The 26,507-nt window shown below is 35.9% G+C and overlaps 1 protein-coding gene across 2 annotated transcripts; it reads left to right on the top strand.

Moving 5' to 3' along the window:
• The first annotated feature begins 242 nt into the window (after positions 1-242).
• On the top strand, positions 243-26,023 carry AP1AR (adaptor related protein complex 1 associated regulatory protein). 2 transcript variants are annotated; one of them, XM_061164203.1, is made up of 10 exons: positions 243-651; positions 10,947-10,995; positions 12,702-12,728; positions 15,230-15,255; positions 17,558-17,654; positions 18,849-18,947; positions 21,015-21,073; positions 21,764-21,837; positions 22,627-22,755; positions 25,499-26,023. In XM_061164203.1, the coding sequence occupies exons 1-10, from the start codon at positions 569-571 to the stop codon at positions 25,762-25,764; spliced, it is 909 nt and encodes a 302-aa protein (XP_061020186.1). In that variant the 5' UTR covers positions 243-568; the 3' UTR covers positions 25,765-26,023. The 2 variants fall into 2 exon arrangements, with proteins under 2 accessions (XP_061020186.1, XP_061020187.1); XM_061164204.1 differs by lacking the exons at positions 243-651; positions 15,230-15,255.
• Positions 26,024-26,507: the final 484 nt, after the last annotated feature.

Raw genomic sequence — 26,507 nt, 5'->3', positions numbered from 1 at the left:
GGAGACTCTTGGGACCAGAGGCGGGTAACTGCAAGGTGTAAAGATTTCGTAGTCAGGTCAAGGTCCAACAGAACAAAAACACGCTCAAGAATTCAACCGCACACGCCAGTGCTGGCGGAAGTGACGTCGGGACAGTCGCCGCAGGAGGCGGGGCGGCCGAGGGAACGGCCTATTGGGGCCCGGGAGAGGCCGGGGGGTGTGGCGGCGTCGGTGGCGAGGCGCCGGCCTGGGCGCGCCGGAGGGCGGGGACTGCCCTCCTTCGGCGGCGGGAGGCGGTCACTCGAACTGGGCTTGGGGGCCTGAGGCGACCGAGGGGCCATGCGGACGGCGAGGGAGCCCAGACGCTGCCCGGCCCTCCTCCCTCTCGCGGCGGCGACTCGGCGGCCGCAAGAGTAATCGCTGTCTTTGTTCCTTCCGTCGCCCTCGCCTCTCAGGCCGCCGCGCTCCGGCCGGCCCGCCCTCGACCCCCGAGCCCCCATTCGGCTCGCGCCGCGCGGATGCGGCTGCCGGGCCTGGGTTTGGGCTTTGAGTGGGAGGAGGAGGAGCGGCGACGCCTGGACGGCATGCGATGGGGAACTGCTGCTGGACGCAATGCTTCGGACTCCTCCGCAAGGAAGCGGGGCGGCTGCAGCGTGTAGGCGGCGGCGGAGGGTAAGCCCCCGGGAGGAGGGGCCCGGCGCCCGCTGGCTCCTCCTATTCGGCCCGCGGCGGGGAGCCCCTGTCAGTCCCCCATTGGCTTAGAGGAGGCTGGGAGGCCCGCGACCCTGGCGGCTGCGCGGATGTCGAGTGGGTGGTCGTAGTGGGGCCCTGGTCTAGAGGGGCCTTCCAGGGAAAGAGCTGGAGAAGCGGGTGGGGTGTCGCTTCTGCCGCCTCCGAGCGAGATTCCCGCTGGGCGCTCTGTCACGCGGGGAGAGAGTCACGGGAGGCAACGTGTCTGGGAAGCTCGGGGCACCCTCCCGAGAAAGGGCGGTGGAGCAGGAGAATCCACGGCAGCCTGAGCACACCCTGCGTTGAACTTAGGTTTATTGCCGAAGGTGATAGTAGCTCTGTATTTGATTTCTGTCTTTGGCACTGACGGAGCAGGTGAAGAATCTGCTTCCAAAAAGTTGATGTCTCTGGGAGGGTTTTTTTGTTTGTTTTTGTATTTTTTAGTAGAAATCATTTGGATGTTGGAGTAAAATTAAGTTCCAGACATTGAGCAGTTAATTCTTCGGTGTTTGCAATTTGCTAGGTTTCCGGTGGGCATTCAGATTCGTGATGCTAGTAACAAGAGGGACAGTGTGTAACTCTTTAATATTAATTTTTTGGAATTTCGAGAGGAATGCCATGCCCCGATTGCTACCCGCAAACACTGTGACACCAGGGAAATCACAGCCCTTCTGAAGTTCTCTTGATTAAATCGGATATGCATAGATTTTTCTACTCACACCATACATAGAATAATAGAATTTCATAATTATTCCATTTTTCTGTGTTCATTTCATAAAATATTGAAAAACCTAAATGCCTTTGAAATTGACTTTGTTGTTGTCTAATATTTCCCAGGAACTCAAACTTAGAATTGAAAATCTGAAGCACACCACTTTATATAAGAAATGACATTAATTTTGCACTTTCTGAAACAGATTGCCAAGTTTTCAGGATCTGTCCCATTTAACCAGCATCGTTAGGTAATAAGATGTTCAACATACATTGAAGCCAAATGATTTATCGCTTGGATCTTTTGGTGATGTAAATCCAATATGAGTTACTCATTGGTTCCTCAGGCATTGTGTCACCTCTCTGATTCCGAGTAGCTAGGGCTTTACACTGTGTCCCTTGAATGAAAAAGTAAGGATTTAAAGACTTTGGGCCTAGTTTTGTATTTTGATTTCCGTAACTTAAAGGCTATTACTGTTACAGGGGGGGAGCATGGCAACTGTTTTAGCTTCTCAATGGAAGTCATCTAAGTTACTTCCAATTTTTATTTGTGGATGCTCTCATTCAGTCAGGCTGCTTAATAGTCTTGCCTTAGGACTAGATGTCACAGAATCCTTGACCTTGTTATTGTTTTTATTTATTTGTTTATATGTAGTTGCATTGTAGGATAATTAAAAATGGGATCTTATACCCGAATGAAGTAAACAACGTGTTTCACTTCAGAGTACTTTATTTGGTGTCTTTGGGATTTGGGGTTTTTGCTCTTCGATGGTGATTTTACAAACTAAAAATGTTTTCCTTAGAGTATAGCATTAAAATTACAGGTTTTACTCCCTGAGCACGTGAACTTGGCAGCTTAGGGAAGGTAAGGGAAAAATCAGTGAATCATTGTCAGTGCTAATTTTCTGTAGATGTGCCATAAAATCTTAATAGTGGGATCTGTACTCATTTGGTTGTGGGCCAGACTTGAACAAACAAGTTCTATTGAGGCAATGGGAGTCTGTGGGTTGTGGACACTGTCATCTGAAACAATATAATGATGAAATCCATCCTTCTGTTTTAATCCTTAAATGTAGGTTTGGACAGTCCACTACTTGAATCTTCAATTAACTTATTGTTTTTATTCATTTTAACTATGTTTTAGGAGCTTCTGATAAACATGCAGAGATAGGTGAATATAGTTTGCTTTTGTTTACAAATAAGGTTAAACTTTATCTCTCATTTTAGTAGTTTCTTTTGTTTTAATCACCTGGTAGTTCTGATTTTCTTTCAGGTATAGGTCTAGGTAGTTAACTGGTAGTTCATCCAAGGACAAAAAAGTTGAGGAGCAATCACAAAAACTTGATTTCTGTTTGTCAATGTGATGACCTTAGAGGAAGAATCCTGGGCTTTCTTAGGCCACTTTAAGCTGGGCATCACAAGGGTACGTTATAATCCAGGGCCTGGTTTTTGAGACTTGTAGATTTCCCATAAGTATCTCAGAGTCAGATCACTCATTTTTCACTATCCAAGTGCAAAACCAGAATTACCTATTTTTTAATTTGTAAAATTTTAGAGAATCTGGTATTTTATGTTCTAGAATATGTCAACTAGTCAGAATGTAAATATCAGTGTTATGTCAGAAATCTTGCTACTAGTAAAGTTATTTGGTGGTTAAAACAAAGGAAGTTAAATATCTTTTAAATATCTTTAAGGGATAACATTTAGACATCCTAATGAGTCATCCTTTTTCACTATAGGGAGTTTTCCCTTACCCATATAGTCTAGAGGGCTCCATCTGCTGGTCAGTTCTTTTTTCTTGAGTGATAGGAGAAATCTGGTGCATAGACACTTAGCATGTTAGTTTTTTCTTTCTCAAACTGAAGATCCAGTATATTTTGTTGTGTTGTATTTTAATTCCCATTTTTATCTTACCATATAATTTCACATAGTGGTTCCAGCTAAGATGTACTGTAGAAACAAATGGTCATGTTTTATATCCTTTTGATATTTAACATGTGTTGGCCTTTTTGGCTCCAGCAGCAAAGTTGCCTTCAGATGATAGTTCACAATGATTTTCTGTTTTTTTTCCCTGGTAAAAATGATTTTAATAATAACTGCCACCGTTTGATTACTTCCTGTGTTCCAGGCACTATTCTTAAGTATTTTACACTATCTCATTTATTCCTCACCACAATCCTGTGAGGAAGGTGCGTACTGTTAGAGACATGATAGTTTGAGAATTAACGGTTAGAAAGTTTAACTTGCCCAGGATAGCAGAGCTGGGAGTGCAGGCCAGGTCCTTCTGAATTGAGAGCCTTTATCCTTAACCACTAATATCATATGGCTTTATATTAAACATTATAAAATTTTATTAAACATGTAAGCATTATAAACATTTATTGCCGTATCTCATTTCATTATCTTATACGTTGTCACTGGAAGATCTTATGCATATATTTAAAAAACTTGGCTCTTTATTTTGTGTGATAGGCTGTCTTCCTTTTCTTGAGACTATCCTGGCTGTATTTACTCTATCTGCCTATTAAATATGGAATTTTTCTTTTCTTTATTTAGTTCCCTTAATTTCGTCCACTCCTGTGGTCTCACATCTTCAGATCAGGGTTCTTTTCAGAGGCTCAGCACTGTGTTTTCACTTGTCTACTGAACAGATACACTTGGATGTGCCAAGGCTCCTCATATCATCTTATCTAAAGAATCTATCTAACAGCTATGTACCATTAAGTGTCTGAAATCATCCATTTTCTTCCCCCCTAGATTTCTTCTTCTGCTTCATGTGTCCCCTGATCAGAGATTAGGGGCTCCCTTAACAGCTCCCATTCGGTCTCTATGCTACAAACTTCATGGTCCTCCAGGGGGAGAGGGGTAAAGAATCCACCTGCAGTGCAGGAGATGCAGGTTCGATCCCTGGGTTGGGAAGATCCCCTGGAGTAGGAAATGGCAACCCACTCCAGTATTCTTGCCTGGCAAATTCCATGGGCAGAGGAGCCTGGTGGGCTACAGTGCATGGGGTTGCAAAGGATTGGACTTGCTTGAGCCTGCGCGCACCACTGTAAGTTGCTAGTCAGTCTCTGCTTAATATACACTGAACCTGTGTCCTCCCTCTGTGCTTCTTCCTTAAACTTTGTCTTTCAAAGCACCTGCTTAGTGACTTCTAGGCTCCTCTCCCTGTTTATCTCTGTGCTTTGGGCCATCTTCCTTTCCTGTCAGTGGAATTAAACTTTCTAAAACCCATACTTGGCTTTCCCTGGCTTAATGATTTCCATCTGCAAACTATTTCCTACAACTAAGTTGCTCAGCCTTTTTTTCCTCCTGTGACAGATGATGAGTTGCATGGCATTCAAACATACAACATAATGTCCATATGAATACTCAGGATTATATGCAGGTCTGCATTTGGGTAAAGAGTGTGATCTCACTCTTTGTTCTCTCATTGAGAAAATGTTGTCGGAATATAAATCAAAATAACATTAAAAGGAAAACATTGACTCTATTCTAATCTCAGAAAACTTTAAGTCATTCGTAAACCTTAGTATTTTAACTTTTTTTGGATAAATGATAACCTTCCAATTCAGAGTAGTATGAAGTTCAGACGCCTTAATCTACTTTACCAGCCTAATTACATTTTCCATTTATAGTTCCCTTAGAGAATAGCATTAAAACGGCAGATTTTACTCCTTGTTCACGTGAACAGGGCATAGGCAGGGGAAATCAGTGAGAGGATCCTCTGCCATTCTTTGACTTGCATATCCCAAGTGCCCTGTACACCAAATGGGCTCTACCTGCTTCTGTTTTCCTAACATGCAGTGTTCTCTCTTGTGCCTTTCTGTATGTGATCTTTTTCTTCTTTTCCTGTTCTTGGTGAGCTTTTACTTATCCTTCAATATTACCTTCCCTGTGAAACCTGCTCTAACCCCCTGAAACAATATTATCTCCCTGAGGAAATAATATTTCCTACAGGCTTAAGTCTACTGTGTATTACGGATTGCAAACTTTTTCTGTAAGGGACCAGCTAATACACATTTCAGGCTTTGCAGGCCATAACATCTCTGTTGCAGCCATTCACCATTGCCATTTTAGCACAAAAGCAGCCATAGACAATATGTAAATAAATGAAGGTGACTGTGTTCCATTAAAACTTTATTAACAGAAACAGGCATTGGGCCATATTTGGCCTGTGGACTGTCGTCTGCTGCCTCCTGGTAAATACAGTGGTATGAGCTGAGAGCTCTTCTAGGTCAGGGACTATGTTTTATCTTTCTTCATTTTTAGTATCTCATGTTTGTCAAATGAATATTACTTGTGAACTTGTAAGATCTATGAAACAGTACGTATTCTTCTTTTTTATTTCTTAAGCTATCCCATAACTTTGAAAAAACATTACACAGTGAAACATACATCCCACCAGTTTTGTGTTGACTTTCTTTTTAGAGACCATATAGAGTACCAATGAGAATTTTAAAATATTTTACCATAATGTGTATTACTAAAATATAGTAATCAGTAGTCATTATTGAGAGATTCAGTTTGGTTTTCTGCATATTTGTCAGCTTTGAGAAATATATAAGCATAAGATGTTTCTCTTGGAATTTCGGAAGTTAGGAAGGAAAACCTTCCTAGTAGTAGCCTGAAATGAGTATGAATTTCTTAGACATTCTGTGGTACCTTGAGGACTCCCCAGGGCTCTGTTCTGAATCTCCCTCTGTTCCTCCTTAATATATTTGTCTTCCATAATATACTTTTCCTGGCTGATGGCAGGAAAACACATGGTTTTACCTACTACCTGCATACTAATGAGCTCAGTCATCTCAGTCCGAGCCCTGATTATCTTAATTGCCTACTGAGTATTTCCCCTTGGGTATCAAACAAACTTCAAATTCAGTTTGCAAAGTTGAGCTCACCTTTCTTTTCTTCTCACAGTTCTTTACTTCTTTTTTTTTTTTTTTCAAATTTTCTAAAACCCCAAGTATTTTTACTACTTTGTGCCCTACTTTGTGAATGGCAAAACGATATAGAATTACCAAAGCCATGAATCTGAGAAACATGTTAAAGTCCTCCCTTTCACTCATTCTCCAAGTCCAAGTTGTCACGTTTTGTAGATTATACCTTCTGAATGTCTCCTACCGTTTTCTTCAATGGTTTACCATACTTCAGGATAAAGACTGAAATCTTTAATGTAGCTTTCAAGACCTCACATGATCCATTCCTTGCCTTTTTTGTTTGTTTTTGCCTCATTTTGTCACACTCTTCCTTGAGTCTATTTCTTCCTTATTTACTTAGATAAATCCTACTTACTCATCTTTTTGTTGCCATTTCAAGGATTATTTCCCACAGAACTCTTCCCAGTCCGAGGATAAGTTCTCACCATAATGGAGCCATCTTCCTTATCTTGTCAGCAGTTCCTCAGGCTATAATTATACCTGCAGTAGTGTGCTTATTTGATTAATGTTCTTTTTGTGCTCTCGGTGTAAAGGAATACATTCATGCTTTCTTTGCTTACCATTGACTACCCAACTCCAGGTTATATGCTTAATATGTAGATGTTTAGTAAATACTTGTTGACAGAATTAATGTATACAGTCTTGATCTTTTCATTCCCCTTCGCCTTTGGTAGCTACTGCTGCTCCCTAAACATTTCTTTCCACTACTGGGGGCCTGGCTGATTCCTTCTTCTTCAGCTGATTTTTGAATCTCTTCTTGAGAACATAGCCCTTTCAGAGCATGGTGGTTGTTAATTCACCTATGTGTCTGTCCCATTAGACTGTAAATCTCCTGAATCATGGGTCAATTTTTACTCATTTTTATATTTTAAATATAAATACATAGCTATGTCTGTCATTCATCCAGGGAAGTAAGAAGAATTAGAAGGTTCAAAATCATGGACACATTAAGCGGCAACAGTTTTTAAAAGAAGAAGGTGGTCAACAATTTCAGATGCTGCTCATAAGACTGCAGAAGATGAATGAGAAAGAAAGAAAAGACCTCTAAGGTCCCTTCTGGTTATTGGTTTCTTCTAAGTCAGGCTTCTCTTAAAGGACAGTGACTTTTTTTTTTAATCCATGTTTTCTGTCTTCAACATGTTTAGCAGAACAATTTGCCTCTTCTCTTCCAAGGAACATAAGTTTTTTGAACATCCATTCTTCCTAAATTTGCCTTCATTAGGGAGGGACTTATTTAACAGTAAATATTATTACTTTATTATTACCACCAATGTTGACACTGTTCTTACCTGGAAAATCTGTTGGTGGATTATTTCTTGAGATTTGAATGGTTAAACCTTCATTGAAGTATTTGATACTACTTGAAAAATGATTTGTCCATCATTGTCAATGTAATAGTTTTTGCCAGGGCTTCTCTCTCTAACCTTTCCAATCCTCTGTCCAGAAAAGAAGAGTCCTGGGGAGCTTTTAATTTTTAATAGACTATGGAACAAATTTACCATGATTCTTCATTAATTATTTATAATGTCAAACAGAAGATACAAGGAAAGACTATTATTTTAACAGATATTATACAGTAGAATATGAAGAAAAGGAACTACAAGAATGTAGGATTTATGAGGATTTTTAAGTTATCTTTTACTTAAGTCACTTTGATATAAGAGTATTTGCCTGCTTTGCAAAATAACATGTAGAAGCATTAAAAAACTGTATTTCCATTCTATTCTTGATGAGACTGATTTTGTCATAAATAAATGATTGTCTTGATATCTGCCTTGATAACACTGATAAATAGATATATATACGAGAATCACCACTTTGGTACTCCTTTACTTTCAGACTCTTACAAGTTCTTTTACTTACCATGATCATTTGTGGAGTAGGATAGCCTATCTTTTCTACCTCTTTAATATCCTTTACATACTTGAGTCAACTTTCACATCTTTAGCAACCGTAGAATTGTTGTACAGAAACTTAACATTACTTAGAGACAGCTCTCAGGGACATGAGGATTGTGTGTACAGAAATGTGCAAGGATTGCGTTGGAGAGTTCTAGACTGTGTTTTAAAAGAGGGAAAATAGACTTTTGTTTTATATTATTGGTTTTGGAACCTGTTTCAGCAGCTCATAATTAGTGCACCTTGAATTACATGCTCTTGAATACAATGGTGGATTGTTCCCCATTTTATTTGTCATCTTCTCCTTCCCTCCAGGGCTTATGACTAAATTCATGATGCACATGTGATGTGACTTTAAGCAGTTATTTCACAGCTCAGCTTTATTTTATGTGATACTGTGATTCCAGAGGGCTTTTGCAGCTTTTTACACCACTTTGTCCTTTTTCCTTTTCCCCCTCTGGCATTTAAGTTTTGGGTCTTGGATTTACCACATTTATTTTTTCTCTTGCACCTCCATTCCTGACGCTTGCTTCTTTTCTGTTACATCCCCATTGAGATTATGACACTTCTCATCACCTTGCATTTTCCAGTCCATCTCCCTCACTAGATTATTTTTACCTTCTAAATATTTCTTTAATCTATTCACTTCTCTCAATGACACCACTCTAGTCCAAGCTGTCATTTCTTGCCTAGGCTCAAATTTTAATTGCATAATTATTCATACATCCCCTCTTTCTCTGTGCCTTTATCCCCACTCATTTCTCTATGATTCACATGGTTCCTGACACTTACAGGAGCAAGTTCTTATGAGGACCCACCTTTTCTCTTAACTTGAAGGAAATAATGGTGTTTTCATTCCCCATATAGTCAGAGACAAATTCTTCCTTAAAGGAAGAGAGTGATGGTTGCTGAGGGAGAGCATGTAGCACATTAAGCGTAAGTCCTAATACCAGAAGACAGTGCTACCGGAAAACTCAACTCATTTCTGTTTTCACTTGAGAAATGGGAAAGACAGAAGAATGGGGGCACTAGATGCCTGGAATGTTAGGACTTTGTTTACACTGCATATGTTTCATGAATTATTACGGTAATATTATTATTATGGTAATAATATTATTATGATAATACCAAATGTTTTGGGTTTTACTGATATCTCTTAATGGGCAATAAAACTGCTTTGTATCTGTTAGCAAATAAAGATTGTACAGGAAAAATTATTTTTTATTATTTATGATAATAAAGTTATGGTAATATACCATTCTTTTTTACTAAACCTGTCTGCCACGTCTGCACACATATACACATAATACAAAGTATTCTGACCTGTCCTAACTCCTAGATTTTTCCATCTCCCAAAGGGGTGCTTTCTGTTAAAGAATCCTGACACATTAGGAACCCACAGTGTGAGTTTTGGATCCCCATGGGAGGATGGCGGGTGTTTCTGCCATCAGTTTAGGCGACAATAACAGGATCCACGTTTTAAGTGATTCACTTGTAACAGGATTCACTTATAAGTGAAAGTTTTAAAATTTCCAGGCACTTGCAGTAGTAAAGGAGTTTGAGGGACTCTGACCAAGTTGTATACTGTAATAGTTAGAAGACATACAGTTAATGGAATGTGGTCATATCTTTGGAGCAGGTATTACATAAGAGACACTTACTTGGACTGCATGTGAGTTTCACTAGTAGGAGCAGAAAAAAATGATTAGAATTTTTAAATTTCAGCTTTATTCAGATATAATTGACATAATTGTAAGACATATAAAGTATGCATCATGGTGATTTGACATATGTATACATTGTGAGGAGAAATTAAAATTAAAGTCAATATTTGGCCCCAGTTGGAAAAATTAATTTAATGGATTATTTGGTTGATGTATATATGAAGTATATTGTTTTTCATTTTCTTCCTCTTATTTTTGCAGGCGTGGTTTTGTATAAACATATATGATCCCACCGGGGCTTTCCACATGGCACTGGTGGTAAAGAACCCGCCTGCCACTGCAAGAGACGTAAGAGACACAGGTTCGATCCCTGGGTCAGGAAGATCCCCTGGAGGAGGGCATGGCAACCCACTCCAGTGTTCTTGCCTGGAGAATCCCATGGGATTCTCCCATGGACAGAGAAGCCTGGCGGGCTGCAGTCCATAGGGTGACAGAGAGACACGACTAAAGCAACTTGGCATGCGTGCATGTTATCCAACCATCTAGAGATAACCACTCTTAGCAAAACCGCATATATCTTTTTAGATTTTTATTGTTTTGTGGGATCATATATGTTTATACATTTTCTTTAACAAAATTGGGAACATGCTCTTATAGATTATTTAACACACCAGTGTTTTAACAAGATATTTTTCTTGATACAGTAAAAATAATGAGATAAAATTTTAAATTTAATTGTATTCTATTCTATTCTATGTAATAAATATATATTAAATTAACTTACAATGACAAGTTTTGTAACTGTACCAACAGAAAATTATGAGTTGATTAAACACTTAAACTGCATTTAAAAATCTGGACTATCTGTATTCTTTTGTAAGTTCAATGTTTCCTTTTTTATAAGATGCTGTATATTGGAGAATTTAAAGTTGCTTTTGAGGAAATAATTTTTATTATAAACCATAGTAACTCAGTTTTAGCATTAATTGTAATTTTTAAAGTTGTTATTCTGTTTTTCTTCCCAGATCCAAGTATTTTAGAACATGCTCAAGAGGTGAGCACTTAACTATAGAGGTAAGTAGTGTTGTAAATCTGATTGGATAAATGTACCTTGAGAAGGGCAAGAGGGACATTTTTTTTTTTTTTTTATTAAGGGGGAAGGATGTGGACCTAAATTTAGTATGGACTATTTATATTTCAATATTATCCATACTGGTGAAGAAGGGAAGAATTGGAGTGGTGGAGGAAGTGTGAATGGGGAAAACAAGTTTGCAGAAGATTAAGGTCCTGTTCTTCTAATAGAATTGCTTAAGAGGTAGTGTTTTTATGTTTTGTTTTTGTCTTTTCTGCCGTGCACAACTGAGGGAGAGGGTACTCTTCTATCAGTTACAGTGGCTTAGTAGGCTGTGAGGCTAGAGACACCATTGGCCTGCCCTAGTAGAGGCGTGACAGAATCAAAGCAGCAAGTTGATTTGAAGCAACTCTACAAAAAGAATCACTGAGTTGATTATTCTTTGTTATGTAAAACATAATGACAGAATCTGCCATTTGCTCAGTCCCTGCTATGCACCAGCCTTCACCATACAGTTTATAAATGTCATTGCACATTCTTGCTACAATTCTGTTGAACAGGTGGCTGTCACCTTGCTTTATGAGTGAGAATCAGAGGCTTAGACAGGTGAAGAAATTGGATTACATTACAATACTTATATGTGGCAGAACTTACAGCCAATCCAAAACTGCCTTTTATATTAAATAAAGAAGCATGTGAACCAGGAATTAGGTTTTTTTTTTTTAAATAAATTACAAACCAGCACAAAATATAAGTTCAAAACATTTTGAATTCATTGTTTTCTTGATCTTTAAACAACAAAACAATATTAACAGTAAAATACATTTCCTTTCTTTCAAGTAGTCATGTATCATATTATTTCTATTTAAAGTATAAATATTTTCATAATATAATTTAACATGATGACTTTTATTTGGTCAATTGACATGATAGCATTCATCACATTATGATCAAATTTTTACATTTGTATCTCTAGAAAAACACTGTATTTAGAAATAGCAACTACCATCTTGATTTTCAGTGAATCGTTATATGAATGAATAGATGAATAAATAAAAACATAAGAGAAATTCTTGAATATTTTTTAGTTCTATTTCTTGAGGGACTTACAGTATTAATTCTTTCTGAACTCAGGTGAATTAGGAAATCCTGGCAGTGTGGACTTAAAAGATCCATGAAATAGTCAATTCGCCTAATTCAGATGAAAGTTTTGGTTTATAAGTTTCTGATTTATGTAGAAAATTGCTGTGATTTTCCATTTTTTTTTTAATAAAAGTCATAAATGATTTATTCTTGGCTGTCTTGTTTAATAAATCAAATGAAATGGTGTATAAAGAGATACATATATTTTATCTTATAAAATAAAGGTATATTATTTTTGATATGAAAAAGTGACTTAAAGTTTTTTGTGAGACATGACAAATTTAATATTTGTAATATTTAATGTTTAATGTAATATTTAATATTATATTAATATTATATTGTGTTATTGATGTAGTCATTAATAATAATTATACCATTACATAATTATTGGTTACATTAATGATTAATATTTAATGTTAAATGTAATATTTAATATTATATCCTAACTAAATACAAGAGTTCGCTTAACGTTCAATACAATTCATCCTCACATTTTACTACTTAAAATATTTTGTGAGACCTTAGATAAATATTCATCCTAACACTTTCTTTCTTGTTGTTTCAGTTTGAGAATCTAGTAGAAAGTGATGAAGTAAGTATTTTCACAGTAGTACAAAATCTAATTTGTTCTCATAGAGCATCTCACTAGTTCTGACAATTATTTTTTAACATTTTCATTATGTTATCTTTTCTTTTAGAATTTTTAACATTTTAGTTTTTATTTTTACTTTTTAGTCCCTTATTTCCTTCTCTTACTAATTTATATTAGCAGATTACTCAGAATTTTCTATGATGAAACATATGTAACACTATATATGTTTAAACAGCCTCTGTAAAATACCACATATGTATATAATATATATAGTTTCATCTATAACTTACATATGTGTTTATATATACATATATTTAAAACAGGTTTTTACAGTATTCTGTAGAACTTGAGGAACTTCTAAAAAAGATATTTCTAACATTTTGCCACTAAGTAGGTTAAATTCCTCAATGATCCAGAGTAAACCATTCTTTGACCCATAGTTTTCACAAATTTCTGAGGGTAGAATTTGTATGTTTGTTTTACAATCACTTTCTGACTTTAGCCATTATCTTTTCATCAGTTTTCTTTTTGTTTATTTTTACATTTCACCTCATCTAAAAATCAATTTTAAGATGCATCCCAAGTACAGAAATGTTAAAATGGAAAAAAAAAACCACATTTTAGAATTAGTGCAATATGGTATATGTTTCTTAGGCACTGATATAGTTAGAGTTTTGTGTGTTAATTTCCATTTTTACTAATTATATGAGTTTGTGCAAATTACAAAACCTTCCTTGAGCCTACTTCTCACATCTCTAAAGTGAATGCATATAGAAGAGCATTGCAGGTTTTGTCTTTCTTTATGATTTTTGTTTTCTGAGGAAAGAGGAAAATATATTACACCAAATTTAAATTATTCTTTAGCCCAGCACTTCCCATAGTGTGTACAGGATACTGGTCCCAGTGTAAACTAGCATATTAAAGATTCTGAGAGGAACTAATAAAGAAATTGTTCAAGAACTGTTAAAAATTATTTCAACCTGTCCAATTTAGCATTTCCCAAATTAATTTGGGTATAAATCCATTTTTAAAATAGTAATACCTATTTATTATCATCTGATAGAACATATTTGAGAAACTATCTTTTAACCTTTTGTTTTCCCAGTAAAATTTCTCCCAAATAGTTTTAATGTTTCATAGAATCTAGTTTCTTTCCCTTTTCAGTAATAACTTTAATTTTGTGTATTTTTTTAAACAAACACTTAACATGGTATTTTTAAACTTTCTGACAAGTACTAAATGTAAGAGTTCTCTTAACTTTCAATACAATTCATCCTCAGATTTTACTACTTTTTTTTTTTAATGTGATTCCTTGTGTTTTCCTAAGGTGCGTTTTGTTGGTTTGAGTGTTTGCTGACCAGTCTGTTCCTCTCTCAGGTCGTAGTGTTTGGTTTAATTGAATGTCATGTCCTGCTTTGTAGTGCTTTTTCCTAAGTTGATGTGGACCATTTGGAATTTTCTTTCTGCAGTTACTTAGTCATATATTTTAATTGTGGGATGTGAATAGCTCAAATATGTAAGAAATGCATAAGTTCGTGGTAATTATGTTCTATAAAGTTGCCGTGAATGCTCTATTAGTGAATACCAGAACACTACTCCTAGGGAAAATACAGCATTAGCTTCCTGCAAGCTTCCGATCACCTTTTTTTTTTTTTTTTTTCTTTTTTTTTTCCGATCACCTTTTATCAGCTAACAATGTATAACCTTGTTTTGTGTTTCTGTTTGACATCTTATTTTTAATGTATACTATTGATTCATTAACTTTGAACTCACTATGCACAGCGCTTAATAAATTATGCCTGAATGTAGCTTATCTAACACATATATTTTCTCCATAAACTATATCATAACTTCTCGTGTGATTAGGAACAATAGATAGCACTTTAGCACTACACATGGGGGTCATTTTAAACAGCAAAATCAGCAACAAAAAAAAAGCGCAAAAAAGTGGCACTGCATAGGCTGCAAAGAGGGCAAGACTGCTGAGACAGGACGGCGGAGCGTCACCTGCCGCTTTCGCTGGGAATGTGCGTGTCAGGCAGCTTAGAGTCTGCTGCTCTGTTCTTGCTCATGAATGACCACAGGAGTGCAGCGAGTATTGGTTTTGATGTTACAAATAAATTTTAGCTCATTGGTGAATTTGCAGTTTTGGAATCTGCGAATAATGATCAGTTGTAAGTGATCAGAGCATAGCAAGTATGTTTGTCTAGTACCATCTTGAACCCAGAAGTTCATTTGGTATATAGTAAATATTTGTTATTAAAAAATTAGGAAATGCTCAGCAATTGGTTGCTTTTTAATTAAGATTGATATTAAAGTAAATTCTGCCTTTGAGGAATAGTAAAATGTTAAAGCTTTTTGTTTAAAACACTTTTAGTAATGATATCTGTTAAAGATAGATAAGCAGAAAATATTTTGACTAAATAAAAATTTTATTGGCTTGCCTTAAATAGAATTCAGCTAGTAAAATTTGTGTAATTGTTTAATTAATTCTTGTACAGGGAGAAAGCCCAGGAAGCAGTCATAGGTAAGGTGGTGTTTTTTTTTTTAAACAAACGACTTCTATATAAACTATAATAAGCTTCTAAAAATCCAGACTGTGTCATCTGCTTGCTTTGATGCACTGAACAGTTTACATTTCAGGACCTTGGTTATTTCTTTCTGTAAGATTGAGATAAATAATAACGTTTCAAAAGATTGTTTTGAACATTGAAGATTTTAATGTGCCTAAGTGCTTTCTTATTGAACCTAAGTTTTTATGTATATTTTAGTTTAAAAAACTATTAAGACTGATAAGTACATTTCCTTGAATTTTTTAAACTTTATACCCCTTTTCCTTCCTTAATGACATTCTGAAACTTGTTTCACTAATCATGTTTTTCACTTTGTATAAACAATACCTCAAAACACTTAAAAAAAAAAAAAAAGGCCCAGCAGAAGTTAGGGCTAGAGAAACACATGTAGGAGGAGACATTACTATATACATTGCTGGTTAAAACCATGATAATTATCAAGACCTAAGGTTGGAGAAGATGAGGAGGTGGGGGGGTTGGATCATGGAGAGAGAGCATTGGTTTAGTGGTTTGGGGATTGAATAGACAGACACTAGAAGAGGATTCAGAAGACAATCAAGAAGCAGTGGGCAAAAGCAATCAGGAGAGCACAGAAGGCCAAGGAAGGAGGTGGAGACAGACTAACAGATGGAGTGGAGGGAATGGCCAGCACTGCCACAGGAAACTGAAGTAATAGTATAAGGACTTGAAACTCTCTATTATATTTGGCAACACAGAAGCCATTGATTACCTGGTAATGAAGGCATAGGCAGACTGCCCTTGTTTGATGGGAGAACGGGAAGTGAGAAGGCAGAGGTAAGAGAGACACAGTAGTTAAGAGCAAGCAGCTAGACTGCTTGGGTTCAAATTCTAGCTTTGCCATGAACTATATGACTTACTTCAACATAATCTGTCTTTGTCTCATTTCCCTTATCTATCTACCTTACAGGGTTGTTGCAGGAGTTAAAATTAGTATATGCAAAGCACATAAAAGCAAACCTGACACATAGCATCTGCCTGCTGTGCTGTCAGTCAGACTTAATTTCAGACATTTTGGCTGAAATGGGAAAGAGAAGGAGCAGTAGTTAGAGACAGGTATAGATCAATTGAACGTTTTTCCTTCTTTCTTCTTTCCTTTCTTCCCCATCTTCACAAGGAAGAGAGGTGAAAACAGATAAGAAGAGCAGACTTAAGAGAGGTGCCGGTTGATGGTCAGTGTCCCAGAATTCTCTGGAGTGCGGTGGGACAGGAGTAGCACCAGTGACGAGTGAATCAAGTATAAGCAGGGTGGGTGACCCTGAACAAATTAAGGAATGGCACTTCTGTAGAGGAAAGAGAGGAGAGAAGGGAGGGTAGACCTAGGTAAGAGGAGGACTGGTGAGAAATGGAGGGATTTGATGGTTGGAGACATGTTTCGTCATGTCTCATAGTGGGGTGAAATTGACTTCTAAGAGAAAAGAGTCTGCATGAGGAACTTAAAGAGTGTGTATGTGAAGATTTTGAAGTAATTAGCATAATATATGAGAGGAAGTTGGCCACGTATAAGTAAAGGGTTATTGCTAGGGGTAGAGGCCCAAGTGTATGTTTGATTTTTTTCTAGCAGCTATCAGCAGGAAGAGCTAATCTTGGAAATGATCCAAAGTCAGACAATGAGTAATCTGGGTGAATAAGGCATAAAGAAGGTTATGCAAGAAGGTGAATGTGTGGGTAAGAAAGTACTTCAGATTTGCCATGGGATCATACTGGTAGTAAGTGAAGTGAAGCCAGAAGATGATCAGGATAGATAAACAAGAGAGAAAAGGGAAGGATCAAGGGCCTGAGGTGGCCAGGGGGATTGAGCAGGATAAATAGGAGGGCAGTGGGTAAGAGAGTTAAGAATTCCAGAATGACATGAGGGCTGATGTCAAGAGTATAGTGTACTGAGGTTTATATTTTATGATGCACATCTTGGGATATAGTCAAAAAGAACCAGAACCAAAGTAAAGGTACATGGAGTCCACATTTCTTTAAAGTTGATTGTAGTGCTAAAAAATACTCTTGATAGTATGTCATCTTCAACTTATGTACCAAATAAGTACATTAAAAAAAGTATTAGAATGTATGATTTTTTTTTTTACTCTTGAGTTGAAATCAGCATTGAATTGCTTTAGTACATTGTTAACAGTAAAATTTCAGAATTTCACTGATTTTTGAGTGTTTTATTTAAACTTGAATTTACCAGCACTGTTTTTTTTTTTTTTTTTCCATTTTCTTTCTCTCCCTCATTTTTCTGTGTAGGCCTCTTACTGAGGAAGAAATTGTTGACCTGAGAGAGAAGCATTATGATTCTATTGTTGAAAAGCAGAAAGATCTGGATATGAAAATCCAAAAAGAGGTGATTAGTCTTATGTTGCTTAAGTATATTTTATCATGTCTCTGTTTATAGGAGAAAGGTGTTATTAAATAATATATTGCATATGAATAGTCATTGGACCTAAATTTAGATATATGCAGATAAAAGTTATTTAAAAGTTAAAAAATTATTCCAGCCTATAATAATTTGGCTTAGTTTGGTTTAATTTATCAGCAATCATATGCTGCCAGTAAGTGAAGAGAATACATCCTTCTGAAAATGATCTTCTGAACTCACAATTAGGCACTGTGGTAAACTACCTGAACCTTCGTGTTTAAAACTAAAAAATGATTGTGTTTCACAATAAGTGGTTCATTTTTTTAAATCTTTCTGTTAGTCTTGGATTTAATTACTCTTAGTAAGTGAACTAAGTACTTCTAACAGTCATAAATGTTCTGTTTATTTTAGTATATTTACAGAAATGGCCTGTAATTATAGTTTTGCTATTCATTAAACTAAATGGAATTAGTCATATTCCATTATACATTTTAAAATAGTCTGTTTGGTATCTATTTAATGCTAAATTATTTCCAATTAATGATTTCAACAGCATTAACTTAAGCTACACAATAGATGCTAATATTAGGCTAAATAAAAATATTGTGTTGGAATTTGATTTTTAAATTTGATTTGACTTGCAACAGATTATCACTAAAGCAGTTTATATGCTACTATGAATGGCAGGAACTTAAATTTGGAATTAATTTTTTAATGATAGTAATAAAATTCAGGACATATGTATCAATGTGACATGAACTTTGTGAAAGCTTACTTCACTTTGGTAGAAAATGATATGATTGACCTTAGTTTTGAAGACCTTGAACTAACAAGGGCCCAAATAATAAACTAAGTAGGGTGATAGGCATTGGAATGATTGTTGAGAATGAAGATCACTGCATATTCTAAAGAAAGAAATAGTCTTTTATTTATGCAAACTAGATGCTCTACTTTATAACTCAACTTTTAAGAATTCAGTACTATGTTTCATACTATTTGAAATACTTTGTAAAAAGAGAAATTGAAATAAACCACAAAAAGTTCAATTCTGTCATGCTTTGTAGAGCTCAATTCTTTTTTTAATGATTTCTTTTTATTTTATAAATAGAAGCATTTTATTTCTAGAGCAGTCAGACAGGTTCTGATTTTTGTTAATCCTTATGTTTTGTTCATGCACAGTTAGCCTTACGAGAAGAGAAGTTAAGACTAGAAGAAGAAGCTTTATACGCTGCCCAGCGTGACGCAGCCAGGGCAGCAAAGCAGCGAAAGCTCTTGGAGGTGAGGGGACGAGACCCCAGCATACACTAGGGCTGCTTTTCTCCTGATCTTCTCTGACAGGTCTTAGTTGGGACATTTTTTCCCCTAGAATCAAGGGCTTCTTGTTTAACAATGAATGTATTTATTCCTATACTCTTAGGAATTTTAAAGGCAAATTAGTGGGTCTTTAACACTAGAAATAGCATCAAATTTTATACTTGACATTGAGCATTGTTTGGCTTTAAATTAGGAGAAGCTAATTCTTGTTAGGGCTTCCCAGGTGGCTCCATGGTAAAGAATCCGCCTGCCAATACAGGAGACACGTGTTCAATCCCTGGGTCAGGAAGATCCCCTGGAGAAGGAAATGACAACCCACTCCAGTATTCTTGCCTGGGAAATCCTATGGATAGAGGAGCCTGGCGGGCTACAGTCCATGGTGTTGCAAAAGGGTTGGACACCACTTAATGACTGAACAACACCAATTCTTGTTTATCCCAAAGATGAAACTTACTTCTCCAAAATTCAGTATTCTTTTGGAAAAATAAATATACTCTTTGATGAAACACTGCAAAACTGACCTTTAAATACAATTTCTGCAGCATTTTTAAGTTTATTTTTGTGAAGTTTTTTTTTTTTCGCCCCCAACAATTTCTTGATAAGTGATTTCGCCACATAGGAATACTATATTTTTTATCTTCGTACTTTTGTCTTTGGGAGATTGACAATTTTGGTCTTGGAAAATCTTTGACATATTATCAGAGAAAACAACAGTTTTATCATAATTTACCATGTGGTATTCAAATATGGCATTCTCATAATGCCAGACAAGCTTAATATCAGACATTCATGGAGCCCTGGCAGGAACTGTTTTGATTAGTTTACATGTTTTACCTTATTTAATCCTCACAACAATCCTGGGAGAAAGATAGTGTTTTTAATCCCCATTTCACAGGTGATGAAACCAAGGGACAGAGATACTAAATAACTTAAGATCCTACAGCTAATAAATGGCAGAGCCAGTGTTCAGGCATTGCTTAGCCAGTTTTCTGCTTCGTGTCTTCCACCATCTTTTGCCCGCATGAACTCTGCTGCGGTGTGAGCTGAAGTGCAGTACAAGGGTTATGTCGCATAATAATTATTGTAGCTTAGAGAAACTAAAAAATCATGTATCATGTTTCTGTGTGATTTCCGTGTGACATGTGCTCTTTATCTCTCTTTCTCCTGTTTTTGGTGTTTTGACAGATTAATCAGATTATATGAGGGAGTTTTATTTTGTTTAGTAAGTTCTAAATAATGGAAAAGTTTTTAAATTAACTACCTTTTACTAAGAAAATAAATATTTTTCTGATTCTAATTTAACCATCTCTTTCTACTATAATTCTCTGCTGCTTGCCTTTTAAAGACTAAAAAGGATTCCATGTGCAGAATCTATTCGAGTTCTTGAGTTCTTTTCTTCTTGAATAAATAGATATGGGAACACATGCAGTCTGTACAGCATCCACTGACACAGAGGATACACATTATGCAAATTCATTTGACTTTCACAAAAGCCCTATGAATTTGCTAGGGCAGTATTATAGCCGTCTGTAATTTACAGATGAAGAAACAAAAAATATAGGACATGCCAGGGACATACAACTAATAACTGTCAGAGCCACAACTCTTGACAGGTTTTCTAAATCCTTTGTTTTTATTATTTCTGAGTAAACTTAGCCAGATCTTTTTAGTTCTTTTATTTTATTGCTACTTATCTCACCCAGAATAGAACTTCATATACTGTTTTAACTATTACTTTCTTGCTCCTCATCTTAGAAGTTCTTAGGTGTAATAAGGAAGCTACCAATAATATCTTTAAAGTTATTTTTAATAACCCTATGAATATTCTGACCATGTAAGGATTATACACTGAAAAATTAAGAGAAATTCCACCCTTAAATAAGATGATATAGAAGTGAACAGCGATGAATTTAAGGAGAAAGACTTCAATAGAGTAACTTTTTAAGTTTTAAAATTTTGGCATTTGATGAATAGTTTTAGAAAATACAGTTTTACAGTAGAGTGACCCTGTGTCGCGTTATGTTTCCAAAGCGAGAAAGGCAGAGAGCTGTGCAGCGATGCCATGCTTCCAGCAATGGAGAATATCAAAGGTAAATAATGAAACATACTTCTTCCCTTTGTGGTAGGAAATATTATTTCTAAACAGAACGCATTTCACCTCTGGATGTTTGTATACATGTTCGTGTGTGTGTGCTCCGTAAAAAGAACAGTTGTTTCTCGAAGATACTGTCTTGTAAGATACTGAGAACATTGTTTCTTTATGTTGGAAAATCATCATTATTTATTTTAAATTAACTTTATTGCATTCCTAAGAGTGATTACATCTTTCATATAGAATATGATGCAATAACACATTGAAATAGCTTTGGATAGATTATTTATGCCTTGCTTGTTTGTGTTTTCCTTAGCTCTTTTCTTAAAATAAAGTTCATGTGTGATCATTTTTTAGAAGATGTAATTTCAGTGTCACGTTTCCAGGAGTGTTTCCTGCTCATCCAAAGAACCTCGTTCATGCTTCAGTAATGTAAATTATAAAGTTAGACTTATGGCTAAGTTTTGGATTTGACTTCAAGACTAACCAAAATCTTACCAATATTATTTTCAGTTTATTGCTAGTATTAAGAAAAGTAAGACCTGTTTTGACTAGGGTATTCTGATTGTAAGTAATTATGAATTTGTGTGGAATATACCTTTTCTAATCAAAATGGCATCATTTAACTTTAGCCTGCATTATGTTGTATTGACTATGAATATATAAAAAAAATTCACTTTTATTACAGTCCAGGACCAGAAGATGACTTTGAATCTTGTTTGAGAAATATAAAGTCACAGTATGAAGTTTTTCGAAGTAGTAGTAAGTCTTTTAAAATATGTGGGTACATTTTAAGGTTATTTTATGCCACACTAAACAGATAATGGAAGATCCTGACTGTTTTTCTCGAACTTCCTGCCCTTCAATTTGTGTTTCCCAAATAACTAGCTCTTAAATATACAGTTTTATTTTTACTTTTTTAAAGGAGTTGGAGAAACAGAAACAAGCTCAGAGCTATAGAGAACAGATTTGTGGTTGCCAAGGGGGAGGAGGGGTGGAGGAGAGATGGGGTGGGCATTTAGGACTAGCAGATTCAAACTGTTATACATAAAATGTGGAAACAGCAAGGCCCTCCTCTATGCACAGTGAACTATATTCTATGTCTTATAATAAACCATAGTAGAAAAGAATATGAATATATGTATAACTAAATCACTTTGCTTTACAGCAGAAATTAACATGACCTTATAAATCAACTATACTTCAATAAAATAAATTTTAAAATAAAAGGAGTTAGAGTAAAGAAAAATCTCAGGCTATTTCTATAGTTATGTATAGGGAGTCTGGCCCTCCTTTTTCCATTGAGTTCATCATATTTGAAAAATTTGTAATTCATTTAAATTTGTGTATTTACTGTGCTAGATGACAAAGAGTAAAAAGAAAGGGGGGAAAACCATTTATACTATTTCTAACAGAAGCTTACCAATTTAATGATTTCAATAATTGTTTTTTATGATGTTAAATGGAGTAGTAGTATTTGAAGAGAGATCAATGGTTTTAGTAAAGGAGTATTGTGTCACCATATCTAATTGGGTTTGGTGTATATTCTAGGACTCTCATCAGATGCCACAGTTTTGACACCAAATACAGAAAGCAGTTGTGATTTAATGACCAAAACTAAATCAACTAGTGGAAATGATGACAGCACATCTTTAGATCTAGAATGGGAAGATGAAGAAGGTATTTTATGTTTAAATTTTACCTGAAAATTTTTATTTAATTTGTGTTAACTTATAGAAATCTACTTTGTCTTTACTTTACTTAAACTGAAATGAATGCAAGGTCTTTAAAATTTCTTAGACTCTTATTGTATTAGTGATTATCATTTGTTGGTGAACTGTTTAGAGAGTTGCTTAATTCTTAATGTTTCTTGAGATTTAGAAAGAAAATGTTATTTTTCATTTTAAGATTTTTGTAATGCAGCCGCTTAACTCAGTAGGAATCACTGCCCCCTTGTGAGCAACTTAATTAACTTTTGCTTCATAATGATGTGTGCTGCAATCCATGGGGTTGCAAAGAGTTGGACATGACAGAGTGACTGAACTGAAATAAATAAGCAGTTTGTCAGGTTTTTTGGTAGTACAAAAGCCATAACACAGACGTGAATTAGAATTTTACTGGTATGTCTTTCTAGCTGTAGTACTTAAGATAGATTTCTTAATCTCTCTAAGCTGCAGTTCATCATAAAAAGGGAATTATAAAGCTGCTTTAAAGAATGATTATTCACTGTTATATACTGAGGGTCTAAAAAAGCTTGGCACATAATAGGCAATCAATAAGTATTTGAACAAATGAAAACATGATTGTGAGGATTAAATGAAATTTATGTAAAACCTCCAGCATGTAGTGTGACACATAGCAGGTACTCAAAATTGTAGCTAAAATGTGGATTTTGTTTAAAGCTTTTACACTGAATAAGGCCCAAGCCTTTATTTTTATTTTAAGAAATGTGTTCGTCACTCAGTCGTGTCCGACTCTGCGACCCCATGGACTATAGCAGTCCAGGCTCCTCTGTCCATGGGATTCTCCAGGCAAGAATACTGGAGTGGGTTGCCATTTCCTTCTCCAATTTTAAGAAATAGGTAATCCAAAAAGGAAGAACCAGTTGCAAAATACAGGACTTTAAGAAAAATAATAAACATTAAATATTTCTTAGAATTTTGAGATGGAGTAGACCTTAGATATCCTTTAGACAAGCCATTAGTTTTATCAGTAGAGAAACTGAAAGACTTTAGCAAAGATTGCATTAATTCTCAACTAAACACCATTTCTCCAGCCCTATATTTTTCTTATTTAGATCCCAATTAGAAAATTTTAAATTTATTTTTATTTTAACATCTTGTTCAATTTGATCTAAAGACTTTTCAGGTCTTTTAATTGCTGCTTTTGTCATCCTCACTGTATACTAATTAAATTTTTAGATAACATGACTTTCAAGGTTATTATTCAAGCCATTATAATAGAATTATTAAACTAGACTTCATAGAAGAGAGAACTCACTAGAAACATTATGATGTACAATTCAGCTTCCGCTAGACATAGTATTATTCAATTAAATACAAATCCTCAAAATTATATTAATTTCCAGCTCCCATTTTTATCATGTCTACAAAGATGATTTAGTTTGCTAGGTTGAGTCTGTGATTTGGGGGGGGGGGGGTCATAACAGTGATAGATTAAATATTTTTTTAATTATTATTATTGTAGGATTGGATTCTTGAAGCTCAGAAAACAAAACTGTTGACTGTGTCTAGGGATTACTCTCTTATAATCTCTTTTCCTTGATTTTAATTCTATTATTAGTGTTGATCCTACACATGCAAATTCAAGTCTCTTTTCTGTCCTCCCTCTCTTCATTCTGCCAGAATGATGTTTTTTTTCTTCCACGAGTTTTGCTACTTTCACTTTACTGACCAGTTTCTTTCTGTTCAGAATTAGATCTAGAACAGTTTCCCCTAGAAATGTCTCTGTTTTGTTATGCTAGAGTCAGAATAGCAAAAGAGCACAGACCTTGAAGCCCAAGGGAATGGAATCACATTCTTGCCCCACCACCCCTGTAGCTGTGTGACCTCAGGTAAATCACTTTCCTCTTTGTGCCCTACTTTCCTCAGCTTCAGAATGGGGAATAGTGATCGTGCTGTATGTATGTATCTTCATAGAGTGGTTGAGGACCAAATCAGTTCACATATGTCATTTGCAAGCAATGTTAACTGGAACCTAGTAAGTACTAGAAATGTGTATATTGTTATCATTATCATTAGAGTTATTACAACTCTGGGAAATGAAATTGTCATCTAGGTAGGAAAGAAGTTTGGCCCACACACTAATTTGGCCATATAAGACTAATAGCAATTGAAATCCTCCATCCATTCTGCTTTACTTACAGCTTTTCAGAAGTTTCATCTTATCAGTATTGCATCAAAACCATCCTTTGTTGAGTGCTAATGTTCACTGTAGGATTAGACTTTAACATTTCCCTTAAGAAGTCTTCCATAGGATTGTTGTTTTTGAGAACTTTAATTTTGAAAGATATTTTTACATTTATTTTTGGCTGCACTGGGTCTTTATTCAAGATACAGCTCCTCTTCGTTGCAGTGCACCGGCTTCTCGTAGTGGCTTCTCCTGCTGCAGGGCACGGGCTCTTGGCATGCAGGCTTCAGTGGTTGGGGCTCACGGGCTTAGTTGCCCCGTGCCATGTGGGATCTTCCTGGACCAAGGATTGAACCCTTGTCCCTTGCATTGGCAGGCAGAGTCTTGGTTAAGAAGAGTCTTAACCAAGGAAGATTGGACTTTACTGGACCACCAGGGAAGTCCAGGATTGGTTTTTTTAAGTTAATTCACAGGTCAAGCCTGATAGTCTCAGTCTTTTAATAAAGTTTTTAAATCCTCACTGAGATTTCTAATAACTCTGCCCATATAATAGGAATGAATCGAATGCTTCCAATGAGAGAACGTTCCAAAACAGAGGAAGACATTCTCCGGGCAGCACTTAAGTATAGCTGCAAGAAGACTGGGAGTAATCCTACGTCAGCCTCTGACGATTCCAACGGGCTGGAGTGGGAAAATGACTTTGTTAGTGCTGAAATGGATGATAATGGCAATTCCGAGTATTGTGGATTTGTAAATCCTGTATTAGAACTGTCCGATTCTGGTCTAAAGCAATATGATTCAGATCAGCAAAAACGATAGGAAAAAATTGTGTGATCTTGTTTGTCAGTTATGACCAAATGTTACAAACCAATTAGAATGTATAAATGGTTGTGCTGAGCCTTTTTGTGAGGGGAGGTGAGAAACTGTTTTGTAAACGCTTATGAGAAAGGCATAGGAATGATAGGCTGCGTCTGAGCTGCTTCAGAAGTAAGTGCAATTTCATCATCTGCCTTCTGCTTTTCAAAATAATTGAATGGTCTGTCATGTTACTAATTAAATTTATTTAACTGTTTAGCAATCCTGTTTACTGTTTGTTGCTTTTCACTTTTTAAAAGAATTTTGTTGATTTTACTTCAAATGCTTTCAATCCTATTTTAGTAGCTAACTGTGAAAATATTAAGGCATTTTGTGTTCATTCTCAGCAGACATGAAGGGAGCATGAAGAGGGACTGCCAGATTCAGAGAGAATAGTGTTCCTTTTCCAGCATTATTTTTTCCTATGACATACTTAAATTATGTCATCTAATAGTAAGCACAATTAATTTGAGTAGATGACCCTAAAGAAAGCCTGAAATATCAGTTTCTTCCTACACTTACAGCGTATCCTAGTATATCAATGTTGATTCAGTCTGAACAAAGGATATGATACATTAAAATAATCTTTCAGAATTTGGACCCTTGAAGTTAGTATCAAAAGATATTTAAGAAAATATATATACTTAGGTTTTTCACTTCCTTTTCTGTGTGTCTATAAATGAATGTTGAATTTAGTCAATTGATAT

This window comes from Dama dama, chromosome 17 (assembly GCF_033118175.1).
Source record: "Dama dama isolate Ldn47 chromosome 17, ASM3311817v1, whole genome shotgun sequence".
In the NCBI taxonomy this organism is placed as follows: domain Eukaryota; kingdom Metazoa; phylum Chordata; class Mammalia; order Artiodactyla; family Cervidae; genus Dama; species Dama dama.
Note: the sequence above shows the minus strand (reverse complement) of the source record. Positions and strands in the feature narration are given on the sequence as shown.

Excerpts from the sequence above, each read along its gene's own strand:
- AP1AR (XM_061164203.1), top strand. The coding sequence starts at position 569 with ATGGGGAACTGCTGCTGGACGCAATGCTTCGGACTCCTCCGCAAGGAA. Across the intron at positions 15,256-17,557 it reads AGCCCAGGAAGCAGTCATAG|GCCTCTTACTGAGGAAGAAA; the intron begins GTAAGGTGGTGT and ends TTTTCTGTGTAG. Across the intron at positions 21,838-22,626 it reads TGAAGTTTTTCGAAGTAGTA|GACTCTCATCAGATGCCACA; the intron begins GTAAGTCTTTTA and ends TGTATATTCTAG.